At 39.3% G+C, this 16,512-nt stretch overlaps 1 protein-coding gene across 1 annotated transcript in view; it reads left to right on the top strand.

Moving 5' to 3' along the window:
• Positions 1-599: 599 nt before the first annotated feature.
• The window catches only part of unc13a (unc-13 homolog A (C. elegans)), a 30,143-nt gene continuing 14,230 nt past the window's right edge, over positions 600-16,512 (top strand). Inside the window, exons 1-21 of the mRNA XM_034147540.1 lie at positions 600-617; positions 776-854; positions 2,753-2,827; positions 2,916-3,135; positions 4,176-4,403; positions 5,122-5,263; positions 5,636-5,805; positions 5,949-6,064; positions 7,305-7,468; positions 8,102-8,255; positions 8,536-8,604; positions 8,963-9,052; positions 9,654-9,788; positions 13,055-13,188; positions 13,379-13,464; positions 14,379-14,505; positions 14,636-14,732; positions 15,549-15,692; positions 15,817-15,894; positions 16,097-16,174; positions 16,372-16,460. Of these exons, the coding sequence (XP_034003431.1) occupies positions 777-854; positions 2,753-2,827; positions 2,916-3,135; positions 4,176-4,403; positions 5,122-5,263; positions 5,636-5,805; positions 5,949-6,064; positions 7,305-7,468; positions 8,102-8,255; positions 8,536-8,604; positions 8,963-9,052; positions 9,654-9,788; positions 13,055-13,188; positions 13,379-13,464; positions 14,379-14,505; positions 14,636-14,732; positions 15,549-15,692; positions 15,817-15,894; positions 16,097-16,174; positions 16,372-16,460 (2,474 nt within the window). The 5' untranslated portion in view covers positions 600-617; position 776. The remainder of the gene's footprint in view (positions 618-775; positions 855-2,752; positions 2,828-2,915; positions 3,136-4,175; positions 4,404-5,121; positions 5,264-5,635; positions 5,806-5,948; positions 6,065-7,304; positions 7,469-8,101; positions 8,256-8,535; positions 8,605-8,962; positions 9,053-9,653; positions 9,789-13,054; positions 13,189-13,378; positions 13,465-14,378; positions 14,506-14,635; positions 14,733-15,548; positions 15,693-15,816; positions 15,895-16,096; positions 16,175-16,371; positions 16,461-16,512) is intronic.

Here is a 16,512-nt window from a genome sequence, read left to right as displayed (position 1 = left end):
GCAGTGTGAAAATCAATGTTATTCATATTTGATGAACCCTGTGCGGCTTATAGATATTTATGGGGAGTAAAGCAACACATGGGAAGTCACAGTATGCCTGCTCAGTGTCATTTGTAAGCATGGCATTACCAATACCAATCATGATCTGTTCGTAGGTGTGACCTGAGTATCAATGCTGTGTATCATTCTTTAAACAAGCAGGCAGACAAAGAACATGTCAATAATAGAGCATATAGAATTGTTGTGATAACATGGACCACCATCTATTTGTAATCTTCTTTGATGCTTAACACCCCTTTTGTCCAAGTTTCCAAGGTATACCACTGTTGTATTATTCATTTGTGAATTCAGGGAACACTTGCATTCATTGGCAACCACTACCAGTGAAATCTACAAGAAATAGTGCTTTTGGATTAGGAATACCATGAATCCCTCCCAATTTCTTTATTCTCGGTATATAACGCATTATAGAGAGTACTATAATATGTTATGCTTCCCATTTTCCCAGCCACAGCTCTAATGGCACCCTGATTGCTTCTTTTCCGCTTCTCATCTTTCTCTTCTCCTCAGGCCCGGGGAGAAAGTGTTGGCATTGCCTCTCTGCTTTTATCAGCAGGGTAAGTAACCATGACGCTGTTACTACTACGGTCATTGAAAATCTATAATTCACGAAGTGTAAAAGCAAGCTCATGGCTTTAATGTCTGAATGCATTTATTGTCCAATAGACAATTTGTTGTGTAGCTGAATCCTGCTCTGCTCATGTCTTGTCTCCAGGATGGGTGGCGCTCTCTATAGCATTGACAGCATGCCAGACCTCAGGAAGAGGAAAGCTATGCCTCTCGTCCGAGATCTGGTGAGTTTCTGCACTAATCTCTTTATATTTCCCAGATGAAAAGTCTCACATCTCCCCAGTCCATCTATCGCTCAGATCGCAGAGAGAACCCCCTGTGTTCTCATCTTATTCTCTTTACCTCATTGTTCTTTTCGTTTATTCATTCTTTTTCTTTTGACTTTTATTTCTCACCGTTTTTTAGCCCACTGCACTACATGGACATGGCCGAAAAAACAATATATCAAGGGCGAGCTGGTTTCCTGTCATTGACAGTGATGTTTGCTAGATGCTGTCATACTGTATAACAGACTTTTCATTACCAGCTGCTGCCATCGTCCCCATGCCTCATTAGGGGTAACACAGAGAGAAATATATATCCTCTTGAGAAAACTGTAACTGTAAAATCGAGTCTTTCCCTTAGAGTTTATTGTCCTAGCCTGAGCAGCATTATCAATTTCTGTCTTTAAGAAGATGAGAACAGGCTTTAATTTTCTAAGAAAGTTTAGTCTAATAATATAGAAAAACACATAGTTTTAGGTATTCAGATAGAAAAGTAAAAAAATAAACTTTAAAGTGATAGTTTCACATTTAAGGAAAGCCCCTTTGTTGCTCTCTTGCTGAGGGTTAGAAGAGAAGATGAAATGTTCTGCAAGTCATGAAGCAGGGGAAACAGCCTTTAACGTGTTGCTACGTGTCATGTTACACTTGGTTGTTTGTGCAAATTAAACCAATTAGAAACAACATACTATGGTGATCTACAGGGGTGATACTAAGTAGATTTGTAGTAACTGCAGACAGAGCAGTAGGATATAGATTTATATTTAACGTTAGGAAGAGAGTGATTTCAATCTTCTCTAACTCTCGTCAAAAAAGCAAATAAGTAATTTGAGAAAATGTGGAACAATTGATTTTTATCCAAAAACACCTTCTTTAGTGGAGGCTAGTGAAACAGAAGGCAGTCTAGAAATAGGACAGCAATTTGGCTCTTTATCATAACCGCCAGGCAACGCTCAGTGTGCCATTTTCCCTGACACACCAGATCCAAGCTCACCATACACAGGTAATTAGCTCTGATGCTGTCTTCATTCATACATCTTGCTGTCAGTAGGTAGCAGTGACTACACAGTCACAGTCAGGTACACCTGTTCCTCTTCCTCTCTCTGTCTCCTGCTTTCATGCACGCACGCATGCACACACACACACACACACACACACACACACACACACACACACACACACACACACACACACACACACACACACACACACACACACACACACACACACAACGTGTCATAGTGTCTTACTGTATGTAATTAATCATACAGGGTGAGGTCATGTCTTCATGAAATGCAAAAGGGTGCTACTCAATAAACATATACAATTCTCCAGTTTGGTTAGCAGCTGCTCTCGCCTTTAAGTCTCCGCATCTGGCTCTAGGTTCACCCTGTTTCCCCCCCCCCCCCCCATCCTTTTATTGCAGATGTCCATTTTTGTTTAAACATGATAACCACAGCATATGCACAATGAATGCAGCCTTTCTTAACATTATTAACTCCCTATGGAACCCCCCCCCCCCAATCCTTCCACTCTCTCGCCTTTTTCTAACATCAAATTTCTCCCTTCCCTTCCCTCCCTCCACCGTCAATGCCAAACCAAAGGCTATGGTGAGTAACTTCAACACCTTTGAAGGTATACTAGTTTTCTCATCTCACCAGAAAATGGATCCCTCTTATGAGAGGAAGCACTTTAAATGCTGCAGTAGTCATCTCTAGTTTTCTTGCAGGGGAGCATTGCCAGACAGACAGTAATAAAAACACATTGCCTCACAGGCTGCACTGAGATGTGTCTTGATAAAGAAATAAGATATTGAGTAGGGATCTGAGGGAAACTGACCCCTCCTCTCTCCTGTCACTCAGTCATTGGTTCAGAGCTCCAGGAAGGCAGGCATCACCTCAGCCCTGACGTCCAGCACCCTGCACAACGAAGAACTGGTCAGTACTCGATTAGAATAATAATTCACAGTATCTCACATCATAATTGTATCATACTCAGCTGAACCTTTACTTCTCTCTCCTGCAGAAGAGTCATGTATACAAGAAGACCCTCCAGGCCCTCATATATCCAATCTCCTGCACAACCCCGCACAATTTCGAGGTGTGGACAGCCACCACACCTACCTACTGCTACGAGTGTGAGGGGCTGCTGTGGGGTATCGCTCGCCAGGGCATGCGCTGTACCGAGTGTGGAGTCAAATGCCACGAGAAGTGCCAAGATCTACTCAATGCCGACTGTCTGCAAAGTAAGTGAAGTGCCCGAACATATACGCGCCATTTTAGCCACTAAAATACTGGAAAAAAGGCAGGATTCAAAATATGTAATTTAAAGTAAGCAACACACGCTTGATACCACTCTCGGTTAGCCTAGCTTAACAGCTATCCAAAGGTTAAAATGTTTTTACTTATTAGACAAGTTATATATGACATTTTGATTAGTGAGCTTTAGTGTTAGTTGTCAGCAGGTTACCTTCAGAGCAGGGCTGGTTTCATATTTACAGTACAGAAATGAACGTGGCATCAATCTTCTAACTCTTGGCAAGAAAGCAAATAAGCGTCTTTCCCAAAATGTATTAGCTATTCCTTTTAATGTTATATATTTAATACTTGGTCCTAAATAGGCTTTGTATAGCCTATCATATTTAGGGATATATAAGATCTAAAGCTTAGACTTCGTAGTATATTCATAGTACAGTATATGAAAGTATAATATTCACATGGTGTTACTGAGATATACCATGAAATATTTACAGGAGCCGAACAACCATTTGCTGACTTTACGTTTTTATATTTTTTCGCTGCGTCAGTGCTGATGTTTTTATATTAATAATAGTAAACTATCTACTCCATCTATTTCCTCTTATCACTATTTGTCACTGCCAAGCACAGAGTCCTCCTCCTCCTACTTCCCTCACTCCTACTTTCTTATTTTGTTCTCTTGAGAGGATATTAAAAGCCATTTGTCTTTTGTTGTCATCCGCCTCGCTTTTCCATCTCTCTTTTACTCAGCGTTTTATAGCTCTGCAAATGTGGCCCTCTTTCATTGATAATATATATAGGTTTTCATCACCTACACATTCTTCACAGGCATTCTTCTCTTTAATGTATTGAAATCCCTCGAAATCTTCCTTAAACATGTAGAAATGCATCCGCCATGCAATGTTGTTCTGCTCTGTTATTGTCTTCACTAATCACTTTATCATATATCAACACCTCTCATATGACACCACTTATATTTCCTTTAACACGTCTAATCCTTTCCGGTCTTAATCTGTATTGTAACCAGGAGCAGCAGAGAAGAGCTCCAAACACGGCGCTGAGGACCGAACGCAGAACATCATCATGGTTCTTAAAGACCGCATGAAAATCCGCGAGAGGAACAAACCTGAGATCTTCGAACTCATTCAGGAGGTGTTCGCCGCCCCCAAGGCCACCCACGTCACCCACATGAAGCAGATCAAACAGAGCGTGCTCGATGGCACTTCTAAATGGTCGGCCAAGATCTGCATCACAGGTGAGAGGGGAGTTAAAGGTCACCTATTAGGCAAAATCCACTTGTTCATGTCTTTTATACATAAACATGTCTCCCCTCTGTGTAAAGAGATTCTGAAAGTTTCAGGAAAAAAGATTCCCCACTTTTTGTCCTGATCCATTTATATAAAAACCTGTCTGAAAATGAGCTGATCAGATTTTCGCCATTTTATGATGTCATAACGATTTATTTGGCTTGTGTAACCATTAGCCAATCACCAACCAAGGTAACCCCCCCCACCTTATCACCTGAATCCCCTCCTAGAGCACCATTGTGTTCTTTTTAACCAAATATCTCTCAGAGGGGCGTGGGGAGTGGCTCCTTATTTTCATCTAAAGTAACAGACAGAGAATCAGCACTTTTGCAACAGGGCTGAAACAGAGGGGATTATGGGATGCTGCAATGATCTGTTTAGTATTTCGAGGCCAAACACTTCAGAGACATGTTTTGTATATATCTGAGACCTATAATATATTGATGAAAAACAGTGTAATAGGGGACCTTTAAATCAGTACAGTACAGTAGCTTTGAACAGAGCTGGCCAACCCTGTCTACATCAAAGTCAGAGACAAGCTGGCGTTTGAATGAAGAGAGCACAGGTGGCATTTGTGGGGCAGTAGAGCACGAGGTCACATGATTTGCACCCAGACATACACACATTGACTGACCAGCATGGCATCTTTTACCCTCTTTTCCCCAGTGTTGTGTGCTCAGGGTCTACAAGCCAAGGATAAGACCGGCTCCAGTGATCCATACGTCACTGTCCAGGTGGGAAAGACCAAAAAGAGGACCAAGACCATCTATGGCAACCTCAACCCTGTCTGGGAGGAGACTTTTAATTTGTGAGTGAACACCGATTGCAAACATATGTGACATTTAAGATAGCGCTGCAAAAAGTATTATTTGTATTACCAGTTATTAAGTTGGTTATTTTTTCCAGTTAAGCAAAAGTCAAAAACAGTTCACAAATGACAATGATATAAAACAGAGAAAACTATAATTAACATTATACAATGTATTTTTAACAACTTAACGGTCCTGTTATAATCGTCTGACTCATTCAGCTAAGCATTTCTATATGCATACTGTTGATTATATTAACAGTATTTTTATGTTTGTATGAGTCATGATTCCTGATAGTAATCCACCTTTCCATCTTGGCCATCTGTCATTGTAAGTACTATATTTAGCAGCTGACTCTGTGTCTGTTTAAGTGAATGTCACAACTCATCGGACCGCATCAAGGTGCGAGTGTGGGATGAGGACGACGACATTAAGTCTCGTGTGAAGCAGAAGTTCAAGAGGGAGTCAGACGACTTCCTCGGTCAAACTATCATCGAGGTCCGCACTCTGAGCGGAGAGATGGACGTCTGGTACAATCTGGGTCAGTTAAATCTCTTTATATCAGCTAATTGAAACTGTATTGATACCTTGAATAGTTTGCAGTTATATGAATGACCTAACTTCTCTGATTCAGATGTTTTCAGTTCAGTAACCGTGTTGCTGTATGTGCTGTGCTCTTCACAGACAAGCGCACAGACAAATCTGCTGTGTCTGGAGCTATCCGCATGCACATTAATGTAGAGATCAAAGGAGAGGAGACGGTGGCCCCCTATCACGTTCAGTACACCTGTTTGCATGAAGTAAGCTCAATGTGTTGTGTGTTTGTGTGTTTGAACAGACAGTTTCTTATTAAATACATTCAAGAGCTTCTCGTAAATACAGTTTTGAGGCTTTATACATGCATTTTTGCTTCAAGATCTTAAGGAATATTGACAATGGATTTCACTTACTTCTAACAAACAAACAAACAGATACTTTATCCCACGTTAAAGCTTATACTTATTCATGTGCTTTTACTTAAAGGTCCAAGTCACTGTGCACTGATTAACTCATAGTTGGTCTGCATAAAAACATACACATTGTACACAATATCATTTAGACCTCTCTGTTTTGTTTGTAGATGCACACTAATCGCACACTAATAGCAGATTGGGCATTAGATAAAATAATAACAGGGAATCTCTCAGGTCTCTACCGAATAGTTTGAAGCATCGAAGCACTCGTATTATTTGTAGAATAAAAGAACGCTGATTTTTTAAATAACAGATTTTTTAAAATTTCAATCATTCAAATTTAGGATTTTGCAATGCTACTTTTTCCGTTAGGGTTTATAGTAGTGTAGTGTTTGTCTGTGTACCTGTGAGTATTTCTGTGCACAGTATTCCTGATGAGCCATGCCAAACAGGTTCATTTCCTTATTTTCTTCTTACATCTAATGTTAAGATCCATTTCAAATGAAGGTAATACTGCAGGAAGTTTGCTTTGCTCTCATGAGATAAAGATCCACTTCCAACAGCAAGACATCAGACACATTTCTCCTCCGGCTCGGTGCTGATTGATTGTAGACCGATCACAGCTTTGTGTGGAGTCATTACTCAGCCCATTACTCAACTGAGCATATTAGCTGAACCTTAACAGACAAATGACCGCTGTTATTGCTGCACATAAGTGGCCATAAACCACGTAGACAACTTTTACAGCAGTATAAACGCTTCAGGGTCGAGTAGTCAAGACAGCACCTTGTGTTGGCCTCGTAATGTAGTGTAATGGATATTTATGTAGCCAAGCCATTTAAAGATTAACAAACCAGATTTAATCTGCTCTGTGTTTGTCCAATGGAAGATTAAAAAGCTTTGATTATAGATGTGCAAATGCTCTTAAAAGCCATTTAACACTTTTGATTGCTCTCTCTTTAACCTCTCTATTACATGTAATTTATTTTTGCCTTCCTTTCCGATATTTTTCTCACTTTCTCACCTATGTTCTCTAGATATTTCCTCCAATTCTCTCTCTAACTCGTTACTCTGTTCCTCTGCGTAGAACCTCTTCCACTATGTGACAGATATCCAGAACACCGGTGTTGTGAAGATCCCCGACGCCAAAGGGGATGACGCATGGAAGGTCTACTTTGAGGAGACTCCCCAGGAAATTGTGGATGAGTTTGCAATGCGTTATGGAGTGGAGTCCATCTACCAGGCCATGACGTATGTTGCTACCTGAAAGCCTGACCTTAGAATATGATTATTTAGAGGTCACCTATTATGTAAAATCCACTTTTCCATGTCTTTTCTACATCAACATGTGTCCCTTCTGTGTAAAGAGATTCTGAAAGCTTTGTCCTGATCCATTTATATAAAAACCTGTCTGAAAATGAGCTGATCAGATTTTGGCCACTTTGTGATGTCATAACGATTGTTTGTCTTGTGTAACCATTAGCCAATCACCAACCAAGGTAACCCCCCCCCCCACATTACCACCTGAATCTCCTCCTAGAGCACCATTGTGTTCTTTTTAACCAAATATCTCTCAGAGGGGCGTGGGGAGTGGCTCCTTATTTTCATCTAAAGTAACAGACAGAGAATCAGCACTTTTGAAACAGGGCTGAAACAGAGGGGATTATGGGATGCTGCAATGATCTGTTTGGTATTTGGAGTCAAACACTCCAGAGTCACGTTTTGTATATATCTGAGACCTATAATAAATTGATGAAAAACAGTATGATAGGAGACCTTTAACATAAGCCCCTGTTTCTTTGAGTGCAGTTATTTATATGCATTAAGCTCTCTGTACAGTCTCCTTCATTTGCTTACATGTCCCTCAATATTTCTCTTTTTCAGTCACTTTGCCTGCCTGTCATCTAAGTACATGTGCCCAGGTGTGCCTGCGGTGATGAGTACCCTCCTGGCTAACATCAACGCCTACTACGCTCACACCACCCAGGCCACCAACAACGTCTCTGCCTCCGACCGCTTTGCTGCTTCTAACTTTGGAGTGGGTCACACCAGCCAGACACATTTATAATGAATACATGCAACAATGTTATTCATAAAGGCTTGTAGAACAAAAAGCGAAATATCATAATTTGCTTAAAAAAGTAAAGTGTAATTGTGGTTGTGCTTTGCTTACAAAAGTAAAATGTTTTTTTTTGCAATCATAATTTCCTTTCTTAACATTATGGTCATTTGTTATCCTGGTGTTGATGGCATCGGCTCTTAAATATTCTTAAGTAGTCTGGTGTTAATATTTCCATTTCTTTGTTTTTTTCCTGCAGAAAGAGCGATTTGTCAAGCTACTAGACCAGCTTCACAACTCTCTGAGGATAGACCTGTCCATGTACCGCGTAAGATGCCTCTCCATTTTACTGTTTGCTCTCTTTAAATTATCTTTTGATATTTTATAATGGATGACAACTAATAGTGGTTAGGTAGTCAAACTGCATGGTAAAGAATAAACCCCCTCACCTCCTTTTCTCTACTGTCCATCTTACGCTTTGTGAAAAACACTAAAACAAAGCAGGCGGATGTGATAATTAGACTGACACCCTGAAGCATGCACAGACACATCCAGGAAACACTGCTCACCCACGCAGGAATAAGTGTTTCCTTAGCTGGATCGTGCCACACAAACACACAGTGGACTTAGATGGATGTGATTTCATGTGTTATGCCTCACTGTATTTCTTTTCCGTTTGACTGCAGAACAACTTCCCTGCCAGCAGTCCTGAGAGGCTGCAGGACCTCAAGTCCACCGTGGACCTGCTCACCAGTATCACCTTCTTCAGGATGAAGGTACATCTGTCAAAGACTGTTTTGATGTATTTTATACACTCCACGTACCAAACTTGCTCAAAGTATACCACATGTAGAATTTAATCAAATGTAACAAAACAAAGCAGAATTTAATGTATTATTATTATTGTTATAAATTGTATTATAATTAATAATATTATTATTGTTATTATCACTACTATTATTGTTGTTGTTATTATTATTATTACCATTTGTATTATTATTTATTTATATTATTATTATTACTAGTTTTATTATTATTATTGTTATTATTATTAGTTGTATTACTATTATTATTATTTTATTCTATACTAAATAATTGGCACATTTTTAATCTTAAAATAAACCTAGAATTAAGTTTGGGAAATAATCATATTTTATTGCATTTTATTTTATTGCAGTAAGGACAAAGCTGAAAACAATTCTGAAGTGTCACGATTTAGTGTTTTTAATTTGAGTGCCTACATTTTCTTAATGTCTTTCATTTTTGTAAAGCACTTTGAATTGCCTTGTGTTGAAAGGTGCTATATAAATAAACGTGCCTTGCCTTGCCTTGCCTTACTTTAACTATCTTTATATTTTTTGTGTGTGTTTTTTTCAGGTTCAAGAGCTCCAGTCTCCCCCCAGAGCCAGTCAGGTGGTGAAGGATTGTGTGAAAGCTTGTCTCAACTCCACCTACGAGTACATCTTCAATAACTGCCATGAGCTGTACAGCCGAGAGTATCAGACAGACCCGGTAAGAACAGCAATTTATTCAATATCTGTGTGGGTGTGTGTGAATGTCTGTCTGTCTCCTCTCAAAATGTTCATATTTCTGTTTGCTTGTTTGGCATGACTGTAATTAGGTGCAGTATTGCCAAAAGTCCTGTAAGTGTAAGGAAGAGTCAACAAATAGCTTGCTACATAGACCACTCTAATAACATCTGATTTAGAGATCAAAACATTTGTACTCATTTTCCCTCAGACTAACATGACATTGTCAAATAAATATAGATAAACATAGATAAACATCTAATTGTTGTCGTTTAAAACTTTGTTATAACTCTTCTTGAAGACAACACTGCAGAACAGGGGTGTCCAAACTTTAAACCACATACAGAAAAATATACGAAGGGCTGGGCCACTCACTAGAGGTATTTCGCCTCTTAAGTTCAGTCATGAGTTGGAAAAATCAATCCAATGTAAATTATTCTTGATACTTGAAAATGCTGTAAGAGAAAAAAAGCCTACATCAAGGCTCTCCAGAGGGTTTACTTTATTTTGTAAGCACTTAAAACCTTAAAACAGAAGCTTCAGATTGCTTATAATAAGAGGAAATATGAAAGGGTATATTTCAAGGTTGTTATGTATATTTGTTATTGGGCTTTTTTTATTATCAATTTAGATTTCTTAGAACATGTTTTCAACTTTAATGGACTGAACATGAATACTGTGTAATATATTTGACCATATATATTTAAGAAGTACAATATAAGACAAGCAGAAGTTTATTATATTAAGTCATTATACTTTTTGAATTTGCTGAGGGCCGATTCAAAATAGTCCACGGGCCGCATTTGGCCCCGGCCCGTAGTTTTGACACCCCTGCTGTAGAAGGACATGTTGCTCTGTATCTGCCCACACCAGTGCCAATGGCCGGGTTTTAGTCACTCAATCTGAATTTAGTTCATGTTTTTCTGAGTTTCTGGTTACTCGACGTTCCTCAACAATCTGCCATTTTGTAAAGTCTCTTCAGGGCCTAATAGCATTAAGATTTACTTTGAATTGTCGTAGATTGGTGTTCTTTTCTTTTCCATTGGCTGTAATTTGGCTCACTTTTTGAGAGGAAACAAGCAGGATAAATCATAAAACAAACTCCCACTCACTGAAAGAGAAACTAATAACTTAAAGGGGACCTACCATGCAAAATGCACTTTTGTACGTCTTTTATACATGAATATGTGTCCCCGGTGTGTCAGGGAACTCACCAAGTGTCAGAAAACACAACCCTCTCTCTTTTCCACCATACCCAAATCTCTAAAAATGGGGCTGCAACGGAGCTGATCCAGATTTGAAATTGTTCTGACGTCAGAAACGGGGAGCTCCGCCTATATGGGCAACTCTCCACCTATCAGGGGAATGGGGGGTTGGGCCACGGCCATTGCCGCTCGAAAGCGCTGGAGACGCTGTAGTACATATGCCAGGCCTGTAAGTGGCGCTGTAGTCTGCCACAAAAGCAGCGAAGAAGACTTCTCACAGAATCAGCCCTTGCAAAAACAGGGCTGGAAAAGAGCAAATAGAGCGAAATGAGGCATGGCTAAAATGCATGATCTGTTTGGTATTTTGAAAAAAAAACTTCACAGACATGTTTTATATAGGTATGGCCCTACAATATAGTATTCAAATATAGCATGATAGGTCCACTTTAAACTCAAGCAGCACTTTCTGATCATTTGGATACCAATATTCCTGGATCCATTTTGTAATTGTATCTGTGACTCCTTTGCTTGATTTCTGTATTATCCTCAGTGTTATGTAAAAAGCACTGTGACACTAGTGTGCGTTCCCATCATCAGATCCAGGTCTGTCTCATCCGTCACTCCTGCATTGGATTTCAAGAGGGATTTCTAAAACTAGCTTTGAGTCATCATTAAAGCGCTTATTCGTTTCAGAGTCCCTGGTGAATTTCAAATAAGCATTTTTCCCTTTGAATAACACATTTCATCCTCAGGGATGTTGCTATATATTGTTGAAATCTCTGCAAGATCGTTCTTCACGTCTCAAACCCTGCGGTGCTCGGCTCCTTTTTTTTGTCCTCCAGCACATTTTCAGCTATTTCAAAGAAGTCGTCCAGACAGTTGACATTCTGGGTCTGTTCAAAGCTGTTTTAGCAGCTAATCTTGAATATGTATGAGTTGTTTTTGTTGAATTAACAAACACAGTCAGGATTTCCCCCAGAAGAAGTCTTGTTGTCTCAGACATGAAAAATACAAAAGTGAAATTCACATTTAGAGCACTGCACTCATTACTGAATTATAACTTGTTTTTGGAAGATTGTCCCAATGATTATTTGATCCATAATACGAATAGATATTTTAATATGAGGTTTTTTTATTTTGTGATGATGAGGAAATTGTTAGAAAATAAAAATTGATATGTTTTGACTCTAAAAAACTGAGATTGAGCAGAATATAATTATCTGAAAACTCTGCATATCGTGGCTTCCTTCCTTTGTTTCCTTTAAGCCACTTTGAGCCTTTTAAACAGACATTTCTACATAATCTTTTACTTCATCTGTTGTAACTCACAGTTGTAATGACCCTTTTTGGCTTCTGATGATGTGTTGTTATGCATCTCTTTGCAAAATCAAATCATTTTCACACACATTCAACCAAGTCAGCAGGCCTTTACAATAATCAAACAAAAGAGTCAAAACTCAAATGATATGATGAACAAACTTAGATCGTATTTTTTCTGGTATGTTGTACATGATATAATGATACGGTTGTAAACTGTGTCCTCCTGAGGCGCCTTCCACACAGGTTGCCCATGTGTATCTTAAAGGCTGGCACCATGGGAATTGTAGTCTTTTATAGTTCCTTGACTACAGAGGTCACCATTAGATGAAAATATTATGACCTTTTAACAAAAACAGAAAACGTGTGTATGTGTAAATGATACATAATCTATGCAAAATTAGGAATAAGATATGTTCCAAAAAAAACAACATGTAAGTTTAGATATACAGTATATTTGTTAAGTATACAACTCGATTAAGAATGTTTATAATAATACATTTCTCTAGGTTTAGATAAAGTTAGACATTTGGTATTATGTATCAACCAAAATTGTGTAACACACAGTTACATTTTATGAAATACATGTTACTTATTCTGTCTTTTAAAAAAACACTCCAACACTTTCAGGTTGACAGCCAAATGTGCCCATCTTCCCTTCATCTACTTAACTAAGTGACCAGTGTAGAATTGTATAGTGACTTTTTTTATTGAATTGCTTTTCCAGGCCAAACAGGGTCCCGTGCCTCCAGAGGAACAGGGTCCGAGCATCAAGAATCTGGACTTTTGGTCCAAACTCATCACACTTATCGTCTCCATTATCGAGGAGGACAAGAACTCCTACACTCCCTGCCTAAACCAGTGAGTCTCCACATCCCTCCTACTGTATATGTATTCTCTTCTATTCACCCAGATCCTTTTTGATTTCATTTCCTGCTCCATTTCCTCTCTTCAGTTTCTTCTTAAGCTCTTATCTGCTCACTCTGTTTGATAAAGCTTCTCCCTCTAAGTGCACATACAGTAAGCCTTTCTATTTCTCTCCTCCATCAAGATTTCCCCAGGAGCTCAACGTGGGTAAAATCAGTGCTGAAGTGATGTGGAACCTGTTTGCTCAGGATATGAAGTATGCAATGGAGGGTGAGTGCAGGCCATCATACACTGAGCCTCTGAACTGACTGAGCTTTGACAAAACACTGAAGATTTGTAAGATAAATGTAGCCACTAACAAGGATTTGTGTGGTTCAGACATACTGGCACTAATGACTTCGGACACACAAACCATGAAAGGGTTTAGCTGTTCTCTTTTAATGATGTGTACAGAGTTGTTTTTATCTGTTTCAATTTATGTAAATATGGTAGGAAAAAGGACGTTTTAATTGCCATTTGACTGTTCGTTCATCAATTTGGATGAAACTTGGTAGGATGTTTTCAAATACTACTTCGATATGGTAAGTCACATCCGCTAAAAGTATTGGAAGACTTATATTATTAAACATATAGTAAATTGATTCTAAATTCCAGCTTATTTGCTTTACTTACTTCTTTATTGGATCCCTAGCTTCCAGAAAAAGTGTCCCTTGTTGGCGCCCACACGGGGTGCTTTTTATTCGTAAAGCTTTATTCTGATGATAGCTCATTGTCATCTTAGTACAGTATCATGCATGGATGATAACCAACAGATATATATATAATAAAAGAATAAATCAAATGTGTATAAGTCTCCAGTATTCTAGTGTCTCACATACAAAGTTTTTTAAAGAAAAAATAAACATTTCTCCAAGTGAAAGGTCATAAACACTTCTCAGGATGATTAATATTTGATTTATTTCATAAAATTGGGGTCTTCTCTTGATAATCTAGGTTTTCAGTTGAGCTTTGACAACTCAATAACATTATTCTCTAATCAAATAATGTATGAGTCTGTGAGCAATGAGGGTTCAGTGCTTCTGAATACAAAATAAAAATGTAGTAATTACTGTTGGACTTTAAGCATAGGAGAGAAATTAGCCTTTTATTCAACATGCATTTGATTGCTTTATTCTTTCTTTCAGAACATGAAAAAAATCGCCTGTGCAAGAGTGCGGATTACATGAACCTGCACTTTAAGGTCAAGTGGCTGTTCAACGAGTACTGCAAAGACCTGCCCTTCTTCAAGAGCAGAGTGCCTGAATATCCTGCGTGAGTAGCAACTCCTTGACGCCTATCCAAAACAGAAACTAAAAATAAAGCAATGGAAATCCTCATCTTGTCAATTTGCGATCCTAGTTTGTGAATATGTTCATATCTTCGTATCTTCTGCCCTCCACAGGTGGTTCGAGCCATTTGTCATTCAGTGGCTGGACGAAAACGAGGAGGTGTCTCGGGACTTTCAACATGGTGCTTTGGAAAGAGACAAAAAAGATGGGGTAAAAGTTTCCAGCTCTCTTTATCTCCCATTCACTCCTATGAAAGCGCTGACTTGTTGTTGTTGTTGTTGTTGTTCAAGCAGAATTACTGTAATCCATCCTTTGTACTTCCTCTGTCACACTCAAAGTTATCAGCCACAGTTTCATCCTCTTTCTGCCGCTCTGCCTCCCACACTTTGCCCGCTCCTCAAAGTGATTTATTGAATTCTTCAAAGGCAATAAGTGAAGCATGGATACGGCAGGAAAGACTTGAGATTGAAGTAGAACGTGTTCCTCGGATTCTTATCCGGGTGTTTCCGTCAAAGTACTCTTTGGAAGTTTATAGAAGTGCGGTCTAGGCGTGCATGCGCTTAAGGCGGCAGTGAACCGCAGTGACAGTAGGATATTGTGAATGAATGGCCTTATTCTAGAGTTTGACTGCAGGAGAGCCGTCTGCACCTTATTACCCAGATTGCCCGGAGGAGCACCTTCACACTCACCTCCGGCCAATTAGGGACAAAGAGCTAACCAGCAGCCAATTACAGGGAGATAGACAGGAGCTCCCACCTGTCACCCAATGGCTGTCTAACTCGCTCTATGGCTGGTTGGCTCTAAGAGGTCTCCCGCTTGGTTCATGTGATCGAAAATATCAAAGGTTCAGTTTAAATGTGTCTCTAATGATCCGTCTATTTTGTGTGAGGGGCCCAGATGTCACATCTAACCAGGCCCCTTAAATCACATCTTCTCACCTGCTGCTCATAAATTGTCACTTATGCCTTTTCCAAGTTATTTTCATCCCAGTTTTTAAACTTCTCGCACACCTTTTCTACCCTACAGTTCCAGGTCACATCCGAACATGCTCTGTTCTCCTGTTCGGTGGTGGACGTGTTTTCTCAGCTCAACCAGAGCTTTGAGATCATCAGGAAGCTAGAGTGTCCGGATCCACAGATCGTAGGACACTACATGAAGCGATTTGCTAGGGTAAATACAGTTTGCAGTAAAATCACACTTTACAAAATCAATGTACAACAAACGGGTCTTTAAAAGTTGTTTTCAGAACAGCTTTATGATGATAACATGTTGCCCTTTCTTGTTACCCTTTCAGACCATCAGCAATGTGCTCTTATCTTATGCTGATGTCATTTCCAAGTTGTTTGCCAACTATGTCACCATGGAGAAAGTGGTAAGTGGTCGAAAACTGGATGAGTCTGTGAGGGTTTTCACAATCAGCTCTTGGAGTTCTAATATATAATAGTCTATATAATACACATTCGAGTCTTAGTTAAGCGCTGTTGTTAAGTAAAGTAAGGTCATGGTTGTTATATGATTGTTTTATTGAATCCTGTACCCACAAGATAAAGATCTATTTGTCTTTCTGTCCTCAGCCCTGTATCCTGATCAACAACATCCAACAGCTGAGGGTTCAGCTGGAGAAAATGTTTGAAGCTATGGGTGGAAAAGATGTTAGTCACTTTTTTTTTACTCTGGAGTTCAATATCCCGACCGAATATTGACAGGCTTATTTTTTTTTTTTTTTGGTATTTGGTCACATGCCTTATCCAGACAGTCCCAAATGTGTCCATAAGGGGTATTACTATTGCAAAACTCTCTGCCCAATCACATAACAAGCTCTGTGTGTGTTTCCATATCCGTACTTTAGCTGTGTGTGGAGGCCAGCGATTTTCTTAAGGACTTGCAGATTAAGCTCAACAATGTCATGGATGATCTCAGCAGGGTCTTTGCTGTCAGGTAATAACACGCTCACACAGAAAGTCATTCATGCAAGAGTTTGACATTAATG

The sequence above is a fragment of the Trematomus bernacchii genome, unplaced genomic scaffold (assembly GCF_902827165.1).
Source record: "Trematomus bernacchii unplaced genomic scaffold, fTreBer1.1, whole genome shotgun sequence".
Lineage (NCBI taxonomy): Eukaryota > Metazoa > Chordata > Actinopteri > Perciformes > Nototheniidae > Trematomus > Trematomus bernacchii.
The sequence above is the reverse complement of the archived record's forward strand: the minus strand, read 5'-3'. Positions and strand labels throughout refer to the sequence as shown.